The sequence below is a fragment of the Onychostoma macrolepis genome, chromosome 15 (genome assembly GCF_012432095.1).
Source record: "Onychostoma macrolepis isolate SWU-2019 chromosome 15, ASM1243209v1, whole genome shotgun sequence".
Lineage (NCBI taxonomy): Eukaryota > Metazoa > Chordata > Actinopteri > Cypriniformes > Cyprinidae > Onychostoma > Onychostoma macrolepis.
This window is the reverse complement of record NC_081169.1, coordinates 7,517,460-7,533,070: the sequence shown is the minus strand read 5'-3', so window position 1 is coordinate 7,533,070 and position 15,611 is coordinate 7,517,460. Positions and strand designations below refer to the sequence as shown.

The 15,611-nt window shown below is 36.6% G+C and overlaps 1 protein-coding gene across 3 annotated transcripts in view; it reads left to right on the top strand.

The window, feature by feature from the left end:
* Positions 1-15,611, top strand: part of mtus2b (microtubule associated tumor suppressor candidate 2b) — a 43,765-nt gene that overhangs the window by 18,960 nt on the left and 9,194 nt on the right. For all 3 annotated transcript variants that reach the window (XM_058745354.1, XM_058745353.1, XM_058745355.1), the window contains 6 exons: positions 2,973-3,119; positions 4,245-4,343; positions 6,086-6,285; positions 13,543-13,609; positions 14,234-14,448; positions 15,102-15,207. In XM_058745354.1, coding sequence (XP_058601337.1) covers positions 2,973-3,119; positions 4,245-4,343; positions 6,086-6,285; positions 13,543-13,609; positions 14,234-14,448; positions 15,102-15,207 — 834 coding nt within the window. The remainder of the gene's footprint in view (positions 1-2,972; positions 3,120-4,244; positions 4,344-6,085; positions 6,286-13,542; positions 13,610-14,233; positions 14,449-15,101; positions 15,208-15,611) is intronic.

Genomic DNA, 15,611 nt, shown 5'->3' with positions numbered 1-15,611 from the left:
TTTCATTACTGGGGTATTTTGTACCACTTTTCACTTTCGTTTTAAAAAGGGATATTGAAAAGCAAGACCTGCACCCATGTAAGTGTTGTCTGTGATTTATTAATGTCACATACATTTTTAAAGAGGGCCATCTGACTTAGTCGTGGGCCATTTGACTGACTGGAATGAAATCAGCCACATTGTCAGTGATTATTAAAAGCTTTTATTAATGTTTTCATTATTTTTAGTTTATTTTGAAATATATTTAAAAATGTCGATATTTAAGGTTGTTCCATGTCATGTTTAGCTCACTATAGAATTTTTTTTTAACTTCTATAATAAATTTTAATTTCCATGATTTTCTAGGTGTGTGTAAAAAAAAAAAAGTTATATTTGCAGTTTAAGGACAAGTCTGCTGATTTTCATCCAGATTGTTGTCGGAAGTATATGTAAATGAACAATGTGTAGCCTACTGTTTCTCCATGTTACCTGCACCAAGATCTACTTGTTCATTTAGATATATTATATTCCTGCTCACAGAGAGTGGGTGGTGCCAAAATCAAAAGTGCATTAAAAGGAAATGCCACAGCCCCTTTTCTCTGTTTATATATATTTTATATATACATATATATATATATATATATATATATATATATATATATATATATATATATATATATATATACATACATACATACATACACACACACACACACACACACACACACACACACACACACACATATATATATATATATATATATGTGTGTATGTATGTATGTATGTATATGTGTGTGTGTATGTATATATATATATATATATATATATATATATATATATGTATATATAAAAACTGTAAACCCTAAGCTGTAATTATGACAAATTGGTATTGGTACGTATATTAAATTAATTAACCATTTTTGTGTTTCCAGAAGTTTCAAGAATTGTTTGTTCTTTCATAAAAGCAATAATTATTGAGGAGAGGAAAATTTGAAATATTATTTCAGATTACATGTTTATTTAATGTGGTTTTATTGTTTACATTTAGATTAGAGTTATTTTAATATATTAATAAGAATGTATAGAAAGAAACATACTGTTCCTTCATATAAGACAGTAAAATCTTTAATGCATCATAAATAATGCACATGTCCTGCTGTAGTGTATCAGTCCACCTCCTGCTGAGATGGACACAGTCATTCTTCTGACAACATTTGGAGCCTTTTTTTTCCTCTGCATTTTAACATCATGTGATGTTTTTACTCATATAATTATTGCAAGTTACTCAGATTACATTACTCATGCATTTATTTACATTTTTTTTTACTACAGAATCCTTAAAAGACTTTAAGTCTTTGGCCAGTGCATCACATGTGCCATAAACACTGTGTTTAAGGGTAATGATATTATGAATCTTACAAGGTTTCAAATATTTAAGTAGACATATCAAATAGCAGAAAATGTGTATGATTCAATACCTTAGTTGATATTACCCTTGGCTCTAATTTGTTAGAGACGCTCAGGGACAACACAGGACTGTTTTATGTGCAATCATGCTGTGCTCATTTCATTCATAAAGTTTACACTCACTTACTCTAACTTCACACACTCATTATTGCGTAGTAATTTTAGAGATTAATGTATAATATCGCTCTGTCCCCAGCTCACCTTTTACCCAGCAAACACAAGGAGCCAAATATTTTTTTGGAATTCATTATTTGTTTTGAAGCCATTATCTTTGCTTTTTCCGAATAAGGTATTCGGCTTTGGTCATAACCTGTAGCACACGCAACAACAACAACAACCCTGTATTATGTATAGTTTAATCCTTGACAACTTTACACTTGACTTATTGATCTCAGTCAGTGTCCCATTAATCATGATTTGAGTCACATTTATCTCACCTTGCATCCGCTTCGCAAATTACTTTTTTGGGCTGTAGTAGGATGTGTGAGCTTGAAGGAGGATGCGTCAGCATTTTCAAGACCTTTGTTGAATCAGGAAACCTGGCTAGAAATCCATTATAAATCTGAGATGAACAGACTATATGGGTAGATGGAGACAACACGTCTGCGGTGTCAGCAGAACATTGCATATAACTCTGTACACCACCATTAGTTTGCAGCACATAATTCAGCTCAGGAACGTCTAAAAAAAATAAAAAATAATTAATTCAGTAGTTCACCCCAAAAAAAAAAATTACAATTCTGCCATGTTTTACTCAACTTCATGTTGTTCCAAACTTATATGACTTCATTGTATGGCTAAAAGAAAGTCATACGGGCAGGTAACGATGTGAGGGTGAGTAAATGAAAGCAATCTTTATTCTTGTATGAATTATGGATGCTGGTAAGAGAGTTAACAACTTATATATATATATATATATATATATATGCACACACACGTGCACTATTTTACCTAAAGTATTGGGACACCCCTTTCTAATGAACAGGTTTGACTACTTTAGTAATTTCCATGAGCACAAAACTTAGTTTAAAGCATATATTTATATTCTGTGCAACAGTTTGGATAGGGCCCTTTTCTATTCTAACATGACAATGCCTCTGTGTATAAGGCAAGGTTCAAAAAGTAATGATTGATTTAGTCAGTGTGGAAGAACTTGACTGGTCTGCAGAAAGCCAAGTCCTAATCCAAGCTGACTTTAAATGCAGACCTTGAGCCAAAAACTCATCACCAAACACCAATGACTTGTACATACACTATATGGACAAACGTATTGGGACACCCCCTTCTTTAGAACAGAAAAAGGCACTTCCAAAACTGTGGCAACAAAGATGGAAACATAATTCATGTATTTAAAAATTGTATTTCCATCTCTGTTGCAAGTTTTCTATGCAATAGAAATGTTTAATTGTATATAAGTTTAAATGTATAATATATTGTATTTAATTGTATAACAAAAGTATAATCGTATATAGGACAGTAGAGAAATGATTATTTTCTTCAAAGCCTTCTTATTTCGCTCTCCACAGGTCCACACAGCAGCAGTGATGAAACTCTCCTCTCACGCTCTCCTCTCCCTCCTGCTGAGAGCAGCGGTGGCAGGAGTCAGAACCGCAGCAGCCCCCCGCCCCCAGCCCGCCGATCTCTGCACCCGCCCCCTCGTGCCTCACCCGTGGGTAAGTGACGCCACCGCCAGCTCGTTTATTATGTGACCAGTGTTGTGTCTCGGTGAAGTCACATGACTCTGTGTGCAGAGGTGTGTCGGTGACAGAGCATGCTGCTGTCACCATGACAACAGCATTCATACCAATGAATATGAATATTGAATATGAAATTAACACGCATTTACACCACTGTAATGTGCAAAAATACCTCTGTCATGTACAATAATTGTACATCAACTATATTTTTATTGTCTGTATGTGTCATTAAAGTAGCCTGTTGATAACTAAAGACATCATTAGAATAATAATAGAATAATATTCTCACTCTGTCAACTATTTTAGAAGATTAAGCAAAACCTAGTAATTATGGACAAAATCAATTCATTTTTTATTTCCTCTAATAGAGAACAATCTTAGAAAACAATAAAAACAATGAGCTTCATAATTAAGCTGAATGTTAAGCTGAATTTCATTTGATAAATCAAAATGCAGGAAAAACAATAACATTGTGAAATACTATTATAATTTAAAATAACTATTATCTATTTGGATATATTTTAAAATGTAATTTATTTCTGTGATGGCAAAGCTGAATTTTCAAGCAATTACTCCAGTCTTCAATGTCACATGATCTTTCAAAAAATTATTCTAATATGCTAATTTGCTGCTCAAGAAACATTTGTCTTAATATTTTTGTGGAGACTGCAATACAGTGAAATTGTGATTTTTTTCGTACTCTTTGTTGAATAGAAAGTTCAGTATAAATACATGCTCTTCAGTGTTGATTTCGGGGAGAAAAAAAAAAAAATATATATATAAATATATAGATATCTTAGGTCTAGATATCTTATCATAGCTGTTCATGATGACTTGACACTGCAGTCACAGTGTAAGAAAGAAAACATTAATGGGCCAATGGCTCCAGCTAGTGGACACATTAGACATTTACTTCATCTTTATATAAAGCTGGTTTTGATTGCAGAATTTATCTGTGAGTTTTTGGATTAGAATAACCATTTGATTTGATGGTACTTTGATGGTATTTTTCCATAAATGCATCATATGTACATACTTTTGGAACTGTAACTAGTTCTCATTTAAAACAGTGACACATATAAATATCCGTTTGTCATTCAGCCTCTAGAAAGGAGTTTCAAAGGGATGGAGAAATCACCCGACCCATTGTGTCGTCCCCAAAGAGGTTTGCAGTGGTCTCTCCCAAGCCTCAGTCGCCTGGTGAGTGTGTGATGTCTTTTTTATTCTGCTCCGCTGCTGACGCTCCTCCCATTGTCATTTTCCATCCCTCATTAACCGGCTACTAGTGGTTGTCATAGCAACACTGTGAGACTTCCATTAGGAAACCAGTGAGTGATTCCCTCGCTAATGCTTCTCAACTAGTGGAAGCTAAATTGACACCCTATATAGCTCCTAAAATAAGAACAATAATTTAATTAAATCTGATATTTTGCTCCTTTTTTGTTTCCTCAATAATTCAGTTGAAATACACAATGAATTGAAATACCAATATATATATTTACAAATGAGATATATGCATATTTATAAAAAGTTCTTCTAAAGGCTTGTTGGATGATCCAATTTTACTGAAAAATATATTTTTTAATGTTCTTGAAAGAAGTCTCTCATGGTCACCAAGGCTTAATTTATTTGATCAAAAACACAGTAAAACAGTAATATTGTGAAATATTTGTACAATTTAGAAGAATAACAGTTTTTGCTGCTTAATATTTTTGTGGAAACCATGATACATTTTCTTCAGGATTCTTTAATGAACTTAAATAGAAATTTATTTGAATAGAAAATTCAAAAGAACAGCATTTATTTGAAATAAAAATCTCTTGTAACATTATCATTTACTTTGTTACTTTTGATTATCCGTAAAAGTTTTAATTTCTTTAAAACAGAAAAAAAAAAAAAAAGACTAAACTTTTGAACAGTATTGTGTATATATGTATGTACATTTTAAAATTAACATATAATTCTAAAAAAATAAAATAATGTTTTAAATCGAAGTATTTTCACTCTTGGGCTTCACTGTATTACCATATGTACAATATGTTACATATATTTATGGATTACGTCATCCTGACGCCATCCTCTCTAGTGTTGAGCTGACTCATCAGGGAGCATTATGTGTGTTCATGGAAGTCAGCAGTTACTGCTGCATGTTTGACCTGATTATAGTCTTTATGCTCACATTAACCTTTTGTCCTTATACAGCTGTAAATATTAAACATTTAATTAAACAATAATTTACAGTAACTGATTTAAATGACATGTATGAAACCAAAAATTACATAAATTGCAGTCATATTTCAAGCGTACTTATAGTTTAAAAATAAACGGAGAGAATCTTTCTGTCACGGGGCTGACGAGACGTGCGGATCCATGTGCAAGCTTTTATTTAAAGGCATGGTCATAAATACAGGCAGGGTCGAAACAATGGCAAACGGGTATGGCAGGGACAAGACAAAGAGTAATCCTAGGACAAGCGTGGGTCGACGATCTGCGAACAGTATCCAATGGGCAAGGCAGAGAGATAATCCAGGGAACACGGGCTAGAATCCAATAGGGGTGCAAACAGGTGTCCAAACGGCAAGGCAAGACTTAATCCAGGGAACACGGGCTAGAAACAAACACGGGAGAACAGGCAAGACTAAGATAACTAAGTGGGCTCCGTAGTAGCTATCGCTAGGAGAGGGATAAGTGCATACAATACTCGGCAGTGAGGGAAAGAAAGTCCATGGCTTAAGTAGGGTGTGTGATCAGTGCAATCAGCTGTGTGTGCAATCAGTGCAATGGATGATGGGAAATTGAGTCCAGTGTGATGAGTGGTGAGCGAGTGACCTCTGGTGGTGAGTGAATGGTTCATAGACCGGATTCGTGACACTTACAAAGCCTGTCAAACTCAAAATTCATTTTCTTTATGCACTTTTTTCGTATCTTTGTTCATCCCGCAGTCCGTCAGAAGTCGTGTGTGGCCCGTCTGGGTGGGCGTGCGGAGGGCGTGGATGCCGAGCGGGAGCGGTTGATGATACAGAGACTGAAAGAGAGATGTGAAGATCAGGCTCGGAAACTGATCATCCTGCAGGACGAGCTCACGAGGTCTTCACGATGCCTGGATGTGTTCACCTTAACCACACAACACTTCTGCCAGAAGGTAACACACTGTCAAAGCTGTAAATTCTGGAGTGCTGCTAACTTAATAGTTAAGACCCAAAGACCCACAATGGTTGCAGGTTCAATCCTAAATAGGGATGACCCAGAATTCAAAGTTAAGTTTGTAAAAGGTATTAAAAAACTGCTGAATAATTGTTTCGAAACATTTGTGGAAATGAGCCTATCACTACTACAAAAGCACAGCTTCTGATCCTAATCATCAGATCATGTGATGCTTGTTGGAGGGTAACTCAGCCCCTGCTTCATGTCACATTAGGGACAAGACAAAAATTCATTGTAATTTAAGCTTAAACATCTTATCTACAATTTGAAGAACGCTAACTTGTCAAAGGGCAATTTCTTAACCACAAACTCACCCAAATGAAAGAGCAGCAGTGCGATTCGCAGAAAGCACTGAAACCCAGGCAGTGAAACATGGATTTGCATTTTGTGCCAGACATGCTGAATTTTCTGGTAAAATTGTACCCTAGGTTAAACATTGTACTGACAACTCATCAATTTAATATTTACTTACAGTTGAAGTCAAGAGTTACATACACCTTGTAGAATCTGTAAAATGTTAATTATTTTACCAAAATAAGAGGGATCATACAAAATGCATGTTATTGCTTATTTAATACTGACCTGAATAAGATATTTCACATAAAAGATTTTCAGGTCAGTACTAAATAAACAATAACATGCATTTTGTCTGATCCCTCTTATTTTGGAAAAATATTTAACACTTCAACTGTGTATTCTGCATAGCTGTAAAGTTTTTGTCTGCATTTATTTAAAAACATGCATAATGAGGAGCTTTGTGTTCTACAAGGTAAATGTTAGAAAAACCCAGTTTTTTGTACAAAGCAAGTTGATAGAGTCAAGTCAAGTCACCAGTATTTATATAGTGCTTTTTACAATGCAGATTGTGTCATAGCAGCTTTACAGTATTAAACAGGGAAATAGTGTGTAGAAATAGTATTCCGTTCTCCTCTGGCCAGACAAAACCTGCAGTTTATTTCTAGGCTGCATCAAAGTCAATCTATAGATAGATAGATAGATAGTTAACAAGCATGATCCTGGCCAAATGTCAATGTCCATGGGCCACTGGTTCTTTAGTAAGGTGTAAGGATCTGTTGAATCCAACTGCATTTAATTTAAGCAGATAATCATTTTACTCCCGTTTCTCAGGATATTTTGCCACTGAGTCCACATTAGGGGGTCGTGTCCTGGCGGGAGAGTGATGTCAATGCAATGACTCTACTTACCAAAAAAAAAAAAAAATCATGTTGCTGTGCAGTTGCTGGGGTGTTATGGGTGGTTGTTAGGGTGTTACTACTTTGTGCTAAAGTGGTGCTTACCATGTTGCTATGCAGTCACTAGGGTGTTTTGGGTGGTTGCTCTGGCATTGCTAAGGTGTTGTGACTGTTTATTTGCATGTTATTGTGCAGTTGCTAGGGTTTTCTGGATTGGCATTATGCTAGGGTATTATGTTGTTGCTATGCTGTCATGAGTGATTGTTTGCATGATGCTTTGTTGTCTCTAGGGTGTTCTGGATGGTTGCTTGGGCTTTATGTAGTTGCTAAGGTGTTTTAAGTGGTTGTGCACAAGTTTTACAAACTACTATGGTGTATTTATGACCTTTTTGGATCATCGTCAGCAAGATGAATATCTATAGCGTAGTGATTGTTTATATGGTTACCAACGAACTAGGACCTTAATCAAAACCTGTTGGACATTGACTAAATATGTTTTGACTTTAATAAGATTTCCCTGAGAAATAGGCAAGAATGAACTCATGAATGGGCCGTCCTCCATGATTCTTGTTCTTTATGACAACAGAACACTTTATACAAACTCATAATTACAACTTCAGAGGTGGGAAGTTTGAAATTCGATAGCATGTAAAGGCAGCATAAGATATTCTGAATGGTTTCACAGGCATTGCTATATTATTGCTATGTGAATTATTCTTTCAGTGTGTTTCTTTTGGTTTTTTGTTTCTTTTTAGGTCTGTTGCATCATTATAAAGCTTAAAATGACTGAATTTTATTTTCTTTTTTGATTAGGATTGTTTTTAGAGCATAATTTATGGTGTAGAAGCCCAAATCATCATAGGTTAAGTGTTGGCACTGTACTATATAACAAATTCTTTATCATATGTCATCTGGAATGCTTTCTTTCATCGGATTGGATGAAAATGTGTCTTCGTTCCCAGTAGACTTTAGTATCAGACAATGCACACGTGTTATTTTGTTCTTTATTGATCCCATCCTCCTATTCCTCTATCTCCATCATCTCTCCCCTCCTCCTCCCAACATCCTTGAGTGTGTGTTTGTGAGAGAGAGAGGGTGAGAAGCTGGGGGTTGTCTGAAGAACATGTGTGGAATCGCAGACTCACGGTACTCATTGTTGCAGTAGTCAGGCTATGACGCTAAACACAGGATGAGGTAAGGCTGGTTTTTGGGCGATTTTGGTCTTTTTCTCTGCATTCTCCCTCACTCTGCTTGTTCGTCTTTCCTCCACTCCCTCTCTCTCTCTTCATTTCTCTCGCTCTCGTGTGGCGTGTGTATGGTATTCCCCCGACAGGTTTTTATGAAGCTACATTCTGCCGTAGCATGAGCCAGTGTTGCTGTAATCTCTCTCTGTGTCTCCATCCTACATGCTGTTTGGATACTACGGTAAAAGAATAGCAAGAATAGTGTGTGTGATGCTGCTTTCATGCTCTGTGACTTGTTTGCTAAAGTAGAATCAGTGATGCTTTTTGCATAAGACCTTGTTCATTTCATTCTACTATCATCTTTTATATACTGTAGTTTGTGATGATGGTAGTGTGTGTGTGTGTGCTGTCAGTGAGAACAAACATGTGCTCGTATAGTGAGGGAAGCACCCCACCCTGACTGCTGACACTTGATGTGGGAGGCCTGATATTATTATATTTCATTGCACTTTTGTTTTTTATTGACCTATTAAATAAAAATATATTATTGTATTTGATATGAGACAGTGTTAATAACATTGCTAATTGGATATTAAAATGTTCTGAAGAAGGTGTCATGTTGCCCTTGCAAAACTTGCCATGACAAGGTTCGAGTGGGATTCTGTGTAGTTTCTAAGGTGTTATGGGTTGTTGTTTGCAAGTTACTACGGTAAGGTGTTCTGAGTAGTTGTTAGGATGTTGCTAAGTGGTTTCTAAGGTGTTGTGGGTTGTTTTTTTGTGGGTTACTATGCTAAAGTGTTCTGGGTGGTTGTTAGGGTGTTGCTATGTGGTTTCTAAGGTGTTGTGGGTTGTTTTTGCGGTTTACTAAACCAAAGTGTACTGGGTGGTTGTTAGTGTTGCTATGTGGTTTCTGAGGTGTTAAGAGTTGTTTGCAAGTTACTACGCTAAGGTGTTTTGGGTGGTTGTTAGGATGTTGCTATGTGGTTTCTAAGGTGTTGTGGGTAGTATTTTGCAAGTTACTACGGTAAGGTGTTCTGAGTAGTTGTTAGGATGTTGCTAAGTGGTTTCTAAGGTGTTGTGGGTTGTTTTTTTATGGTTTACTATGCTAAAGTGTTCTGGGTGGTTGTTATGGTGTTGCTATATGGTTTCTAAGGTGTTGTGGGTTGTTTTTTGTGGGTTACTATGCTAAAGTGTTCTGGGTGGTTGTTAGGGTGTTGCTATGTGGTTTCTAAGGTGTTGTGGGTTGTTTTTTGCGGTTTACTAAACTAAAGTGTACTGGGTGGTTGCTTAAGTGTTGCTATGTGGTTTCTGAGGTGTTAAGAGTTGTTTGCAAGTTACTACGCTAAGGTGTTTTGGGTGGTTGTTAGGATGTTGCTATGTGGTTTCTAAGGTGTTGTGGGTAGTATTTTGCAAGTTACTACGGTAAGGTGTTCTGAGTAGTTGTTAGGATGTTGCTAAGTGGTTTCTAAGGTGTTGTGGGTTACTGTGCTAAAGTGTTCTGAGTGGTTGTTAGTGTGTTGCTATGTGGTTTCTAAGGTGTTGTGGGTTGTTTTTTGTGGGTTACTGTGCTAAAGTGTTCTGAGTGGTTGTTAGTGTGTTGCTATGTGGTTTCTAAGGTGTTGTGGGTTGTTTTTTGTGGGTTACCACGGTAAGGTGTTCTGAGTAGTTGTTAGTATGTTGCTAAGTGGTTTCTAAGGTGTTGTGGGTTGTTTTTTTGTGGGTTACTAAACTAAAGTGTTCTGGGTGGTTGTTAAGGTGTTACTGTGTGGTTTCTAAGGTGTTGTGGGTTGTTTTTTGTGGGTTACTGTGCTAAAGTGTTCTGAGTGGTTGTTAGTGTGTTGCTATGTGGTTTCTAAGGTGTTGTGGGTTGTTTTTGTGGGTTACTGTGCTAAAGTGTTCTGAGTGGTTGTTAGTGTGTTGCTATGTGGTTTCTAAGGTGTTGTGGGTTGTTTTTTGTGGGTTACTGTGCTAAAGTGTTCTGGGTGGTTGTTAGGGTGTTGCTATGTGGTTTCTAAGGTGTTATGGACTGTTTTTTGCAGGTTACTACCTGATTGCTTAAGTGTTCTGGGTGGTTGTTAGGGTGTTGCTATGTCGTTTCTAAGGTGTTGTGGGTTGTTTTTTGTGGGTTACTGTGCTAAAGTGTTCTGGGTGGTTGTTAGGGTGTTGCTATGTGGTTTCTAAGGTGTTGTGGACTGTTTTTTGCAGGTTACTACCTGATTGCTTAAGTGTTCTGGGTGGTTGTTAGGGTGTTGCTATGTGGTTTCTAAGATCTTGTGGATGTTACTACGCTAAAGTGTTCTGTGTGGTTGATAGGGTGTTGCTATATGTTTTCTAAGATGTTATGATTGGTTATTTATGTGTTGCTATGCAGTTGATGAGGTGTTCTGAATGGCTGCTAGGGTGTTGCTATGTGGTTGTTAAGGTATTGCGAGTGGTTGTTTGCATGTTATTGTGTAGTCACTGAACTGTTCATGGTGGTTGCCAGAATTTTTCCATGTGGTTCCTAAGGTGTTGTGAGTGCTTGTTTGTTGTTAGTGAAATTTAGCATGTTGCTATGCAGCCTCTAGGGTGATTGCAATACCTACTGGGCCAAGGCTGGTTTATTTATTGTAAATGTAATACTTAGGGTTATTGTTTTTTTTAAAACTAATCCTCAAGATGAGCAGTAGTAATCACAATGCTTAGTACAAAACACTAATAAGAAAGACCATATATGTTTTTAAGCACGTTCAGTGTTGTAGGTGTGTTGGGGTGTAACAGTGTCACGCCCTGCAGATTTATCTTTTGTTTTATAGGTGGGGACTGAGTCTTTGAGACTGCCTTGCTCTCACTATTCTAGACCTTTCACAGCAGGAAACGAAAGTAGGTGAGGTAACCACGGTGAAGACAAGGCAGTCAGATTTGTATTCATGGAAAGACTCTCCAGGGATCTGCGTGACATGTTGTGTACTGGAAGAAAATCTGATTGGGTGAGATCTGAAGAAGGGAGACAATGATGACAGGTCAGGGCATCTGTGGGGTCTAGACCCTGCTGTTAGTTTACAAACTGTATGAGAGGGTTATAAATTAAAAAGGCTAGCAGCATCTATTTAAGGCATGATACATTACAAATTGTGTGTCTTTTGTATCTTTTTGTTAACTTATTTAATCAATTTTATTTAAAAAATGAAAAAAAAGAAAAGAAAAAAAGAGAGAGACATTGCTTTACAACAGTCGTTATTTTAGTAGTTCCATTTGGTGCAGAAACTATATTTAATAAGAGTTTGTTAACCTTTTGTCAACTTTAATAGCCTGACATACAAATGTACTGTATGTTTTTGTTTAGTTTTTTTAAAGTACGATGCTACCATTTTGGACTTTCACAATGTTGGTGGCATGGTGTTCCTGGGAAGTACCTTGTTAATACCATGGTGCATGGATTTCTGTACCATGGAACTACTATGGTACTACCATAGTACTTTTCACAATGGCAGTCACTGTCCATGTAGGTGTTTTAAACCAGCAGATGGTGCGGTGGGATCTCAGCTGGGATTTGGAACTGAATGAGTGTAAGATTCAGGACTGCTATGTTAAAATGCTGACTCATGCTGTATCATTTGCTGACATTGATTCTTATAAACAAGTATAGATCATAAGCATTTCATTGTATTGTGGCATAACCAATCATGCCAAGTATAGATGTGGTTGGTTATGTCACTGTGGAGCAAATGTGTGTTATTAACAGATACAACTACTGCAAGTGTAATTAGTACAGATTAAGCTCTGTGGCATGGTTATCTGGAGCATGGTAGTTTATTTTAAAGCTAGAGGAACTTGCTGTTTTGTATTTAATTATGTGTGCTGCAGGTACTGTATACATCAGGAGCGTGTAGTCATTTTAAGCTGTGAAGGCTCTGCACAACCAAGCCATTTGAGGGAAGGAGTTTGGGACTGGCTAAATACTATGATTACTATCAAATTCCCCTGTTATTTGAAATGTAACATAAGGGATACATAATAAAATGGGGGAAATATGTAAGTAACTGTCTGTAAATTATTATTTGCCAAAAGACGGTAATTTTCTGCAAATCTGTGCCAGTTAAGGATGGTTTCGGGGAGTGGATCCACAACAGCTTTAGTGCCTTAATTCATGCACAAGAAAGTCTGTCCACGAGTTGCTTGCTCAATGCTCAGTCTGCAAAATGTTTACAGATAACTGAAAATCACATTATATATTGTTCCATTTGTTTCCCCCATGCTTGTCAAATCTTGCATTTGTGACGTGTGTATATATATATATATATATATATATATATAGATAGATAGATAGATAGATAGATAGATAGATAGATAGATAGATAGATAGATAGATAGAATAAGGGAATAAGGCGAATAAGGGACGGGGTGGTGATGACAATAAGGGGGAGGGCAACCGACTCCTCACAATATATGTTTATCTAAGCATTTGTATGTCTCTTAGAAAGGCACTACAACCTAATGGTTGTTCTTAGCAACAGCCCTACTTTTAAATTTACCTACCATGGTGTTTATTATTGGTCAGTTCTGATAAATTAATAAATTAGATAGCAAAGAAGTCACTGCTTGACACTGGTATTCAGAGATCTTATTTAAAGTGGTATTTTGGTTGGTATGTTAAATTGTTTTTAATGAAAATTTTATCCATAACCAGGCATGCACAAATTTCTGCACATGCATCCCTCATGTTAATTTATTACAAACTAATTCAATAATGCTTTGAGCACATTTTACCATTTTTAAATCCATTCCTCTGCATAATTGTCCCTTACACTCATGTGAGCTTGTGTGTGTGTTTTGCAGAGTGAGAATGCGGCCGTGAAGGAGAGGGAGTTGTCCCTGCAGTTAGCCAGGATCAGGGATGAAGTGGGTAGGTCTCTTCAGCCTCAGAGATTAAAACAAAACAAAAAACATCATACTTCACAGTGAGCTCATGCTGACACGTGCTGCAGATGACTTCAACCATAAAATAAGAAAGAAACTATATTAGACCTTCTCCGATTACAGATTTGTAAACTGCATTTTTCTCTTTCCATCCCCCTCATATTTAATTTGGCATGTGACTCATCTCACATCATGCAGACATAAAGCAATATTTTATGATTTGCGTCTAAAATACATGATGCCCCATGATTTTCAAATATGCATTAAATATCTCATATAAAATCATACATCATGATTTTGATTCATACTGATTACAGTAAAAAAAATAATTTGTACTAACTTTAATGACCATAAACAATGTATTTGTCTGTGTTATTTTGCATGCAACCATGTTACAGCATGATTTCTATTCTCTATGCCTTTGATCTAAAAGGGTCACAAAAATTGCAAACCCCATATTTAATGAATTGAAAATGATAGCTCATATATTATTTAATTTGTTCAGCAGAATAGGTACCCAGGTTAAAAGTAACAGGATTGTAAATTTATCAACATTAACATTTTCTGAAGGTTAAGAATGACTATAACAAACTATTTTCTGTCTCTCTAGTGGTCAGCGTTCAGCGGTGGGAGCGTCTGCAGGGTGAGAAGGCCCAGCTGGAGCAGAGTTTTGAGCGGGAGCTGAAAGGACTACAAGAGGAGCAACAGCAGGAGCTCAAGGCCCTACAGGAGAGACTGGTAGAGGAGCACACCTCTGAGAGACAGCGACTCCAGCAACAGCAGAACAGCCACCTGGAGCATCTGCGTTCCCAGCACCAGGAACAGGTGAGATGAGGAAGTAACAGGGTGTAAAGACTGAAATTATCATTGACACACCTTGAAGAGGCTTTTATTTTAGCATTGTACACTAAGGAGTGCCGGGTGTGAGCGCACATGAGGGTTAAGAAAGCCCGGAAAGTTACATGACTATGTAGTCTGATGATGCACTAATCATCTTCCCTTAAGGCCAAAATATAATTCAGTTGTTGTTTTTTTTCTCAGTTTACTTTTCTGCTAAAAGTTCATACTGTCCACAAGTCTCAAAATGGCACATAGAGCTTACCAAAATTGTGTTGGTATGAAAAAGAGAAAGACAACAGAGTAAGACAAAATGAAAGCAGCATGAGACAGTATCCCTGCTGAAAAAAACAATAGAATCCTGCCCAAAACACAATAGAAAATGTAATGGTTTTAATGGAAACTATAATGGTGTCTACTGGCATGTGATGGATTCTATTGGTGGGATGTTAAATCCTATTGGAAAAATGCCCAAAACACACTACAAAAAGGAATTTTGTAATGGTTTTACTGGAAAAAGCTAATTTATAATGGTATTTTAATGGAAACCATTGGAATTTCTGTTGACCAATTGACCAATCGGAATCCAATATTCCAGTGCGCCTTGTTAAAACTGACAACTATTTTTGTTTTCATTTTAGATTGAGGAAATGAGTGAAAACCATGAGAGGGCAATGACAGAGATGGAAGCGACCCATGGTGCCACGTTGGCCACTTTACAGGAAGAACACAACAGAACCATCAAGAGTGAGTCCTGCTGACAGACACATCCATTACACTCTTAGAAATCCAAGCAACTTTGTCTAAAAACCTAGTTAGTGGCCTACTTAGACAGAATTATTATTATCACATCCTAGAAGCTAAATAATACAACATATACAGTCATGGCCAATTGTTGCAATTCTGTCAGAAAATGCAACACTTCTCTCAGAAAATTGTTCCAATTGCAAATGTTTTGGTATTCACGTGCTTATTGTTTTTGTTTGCACTGCAAGAACACAAAAAAAAAACAGAGAAGAAAAATCAAACTTGATCAAATTTCACACAGAACTCAAAAATGGACTGGACAAAATTATTGGCACCTTGTCAAAATTGTAAGAAATAATTGCTTTTCAAGCATGTGATGCTCCTGTAATTTGTATTTAGACACA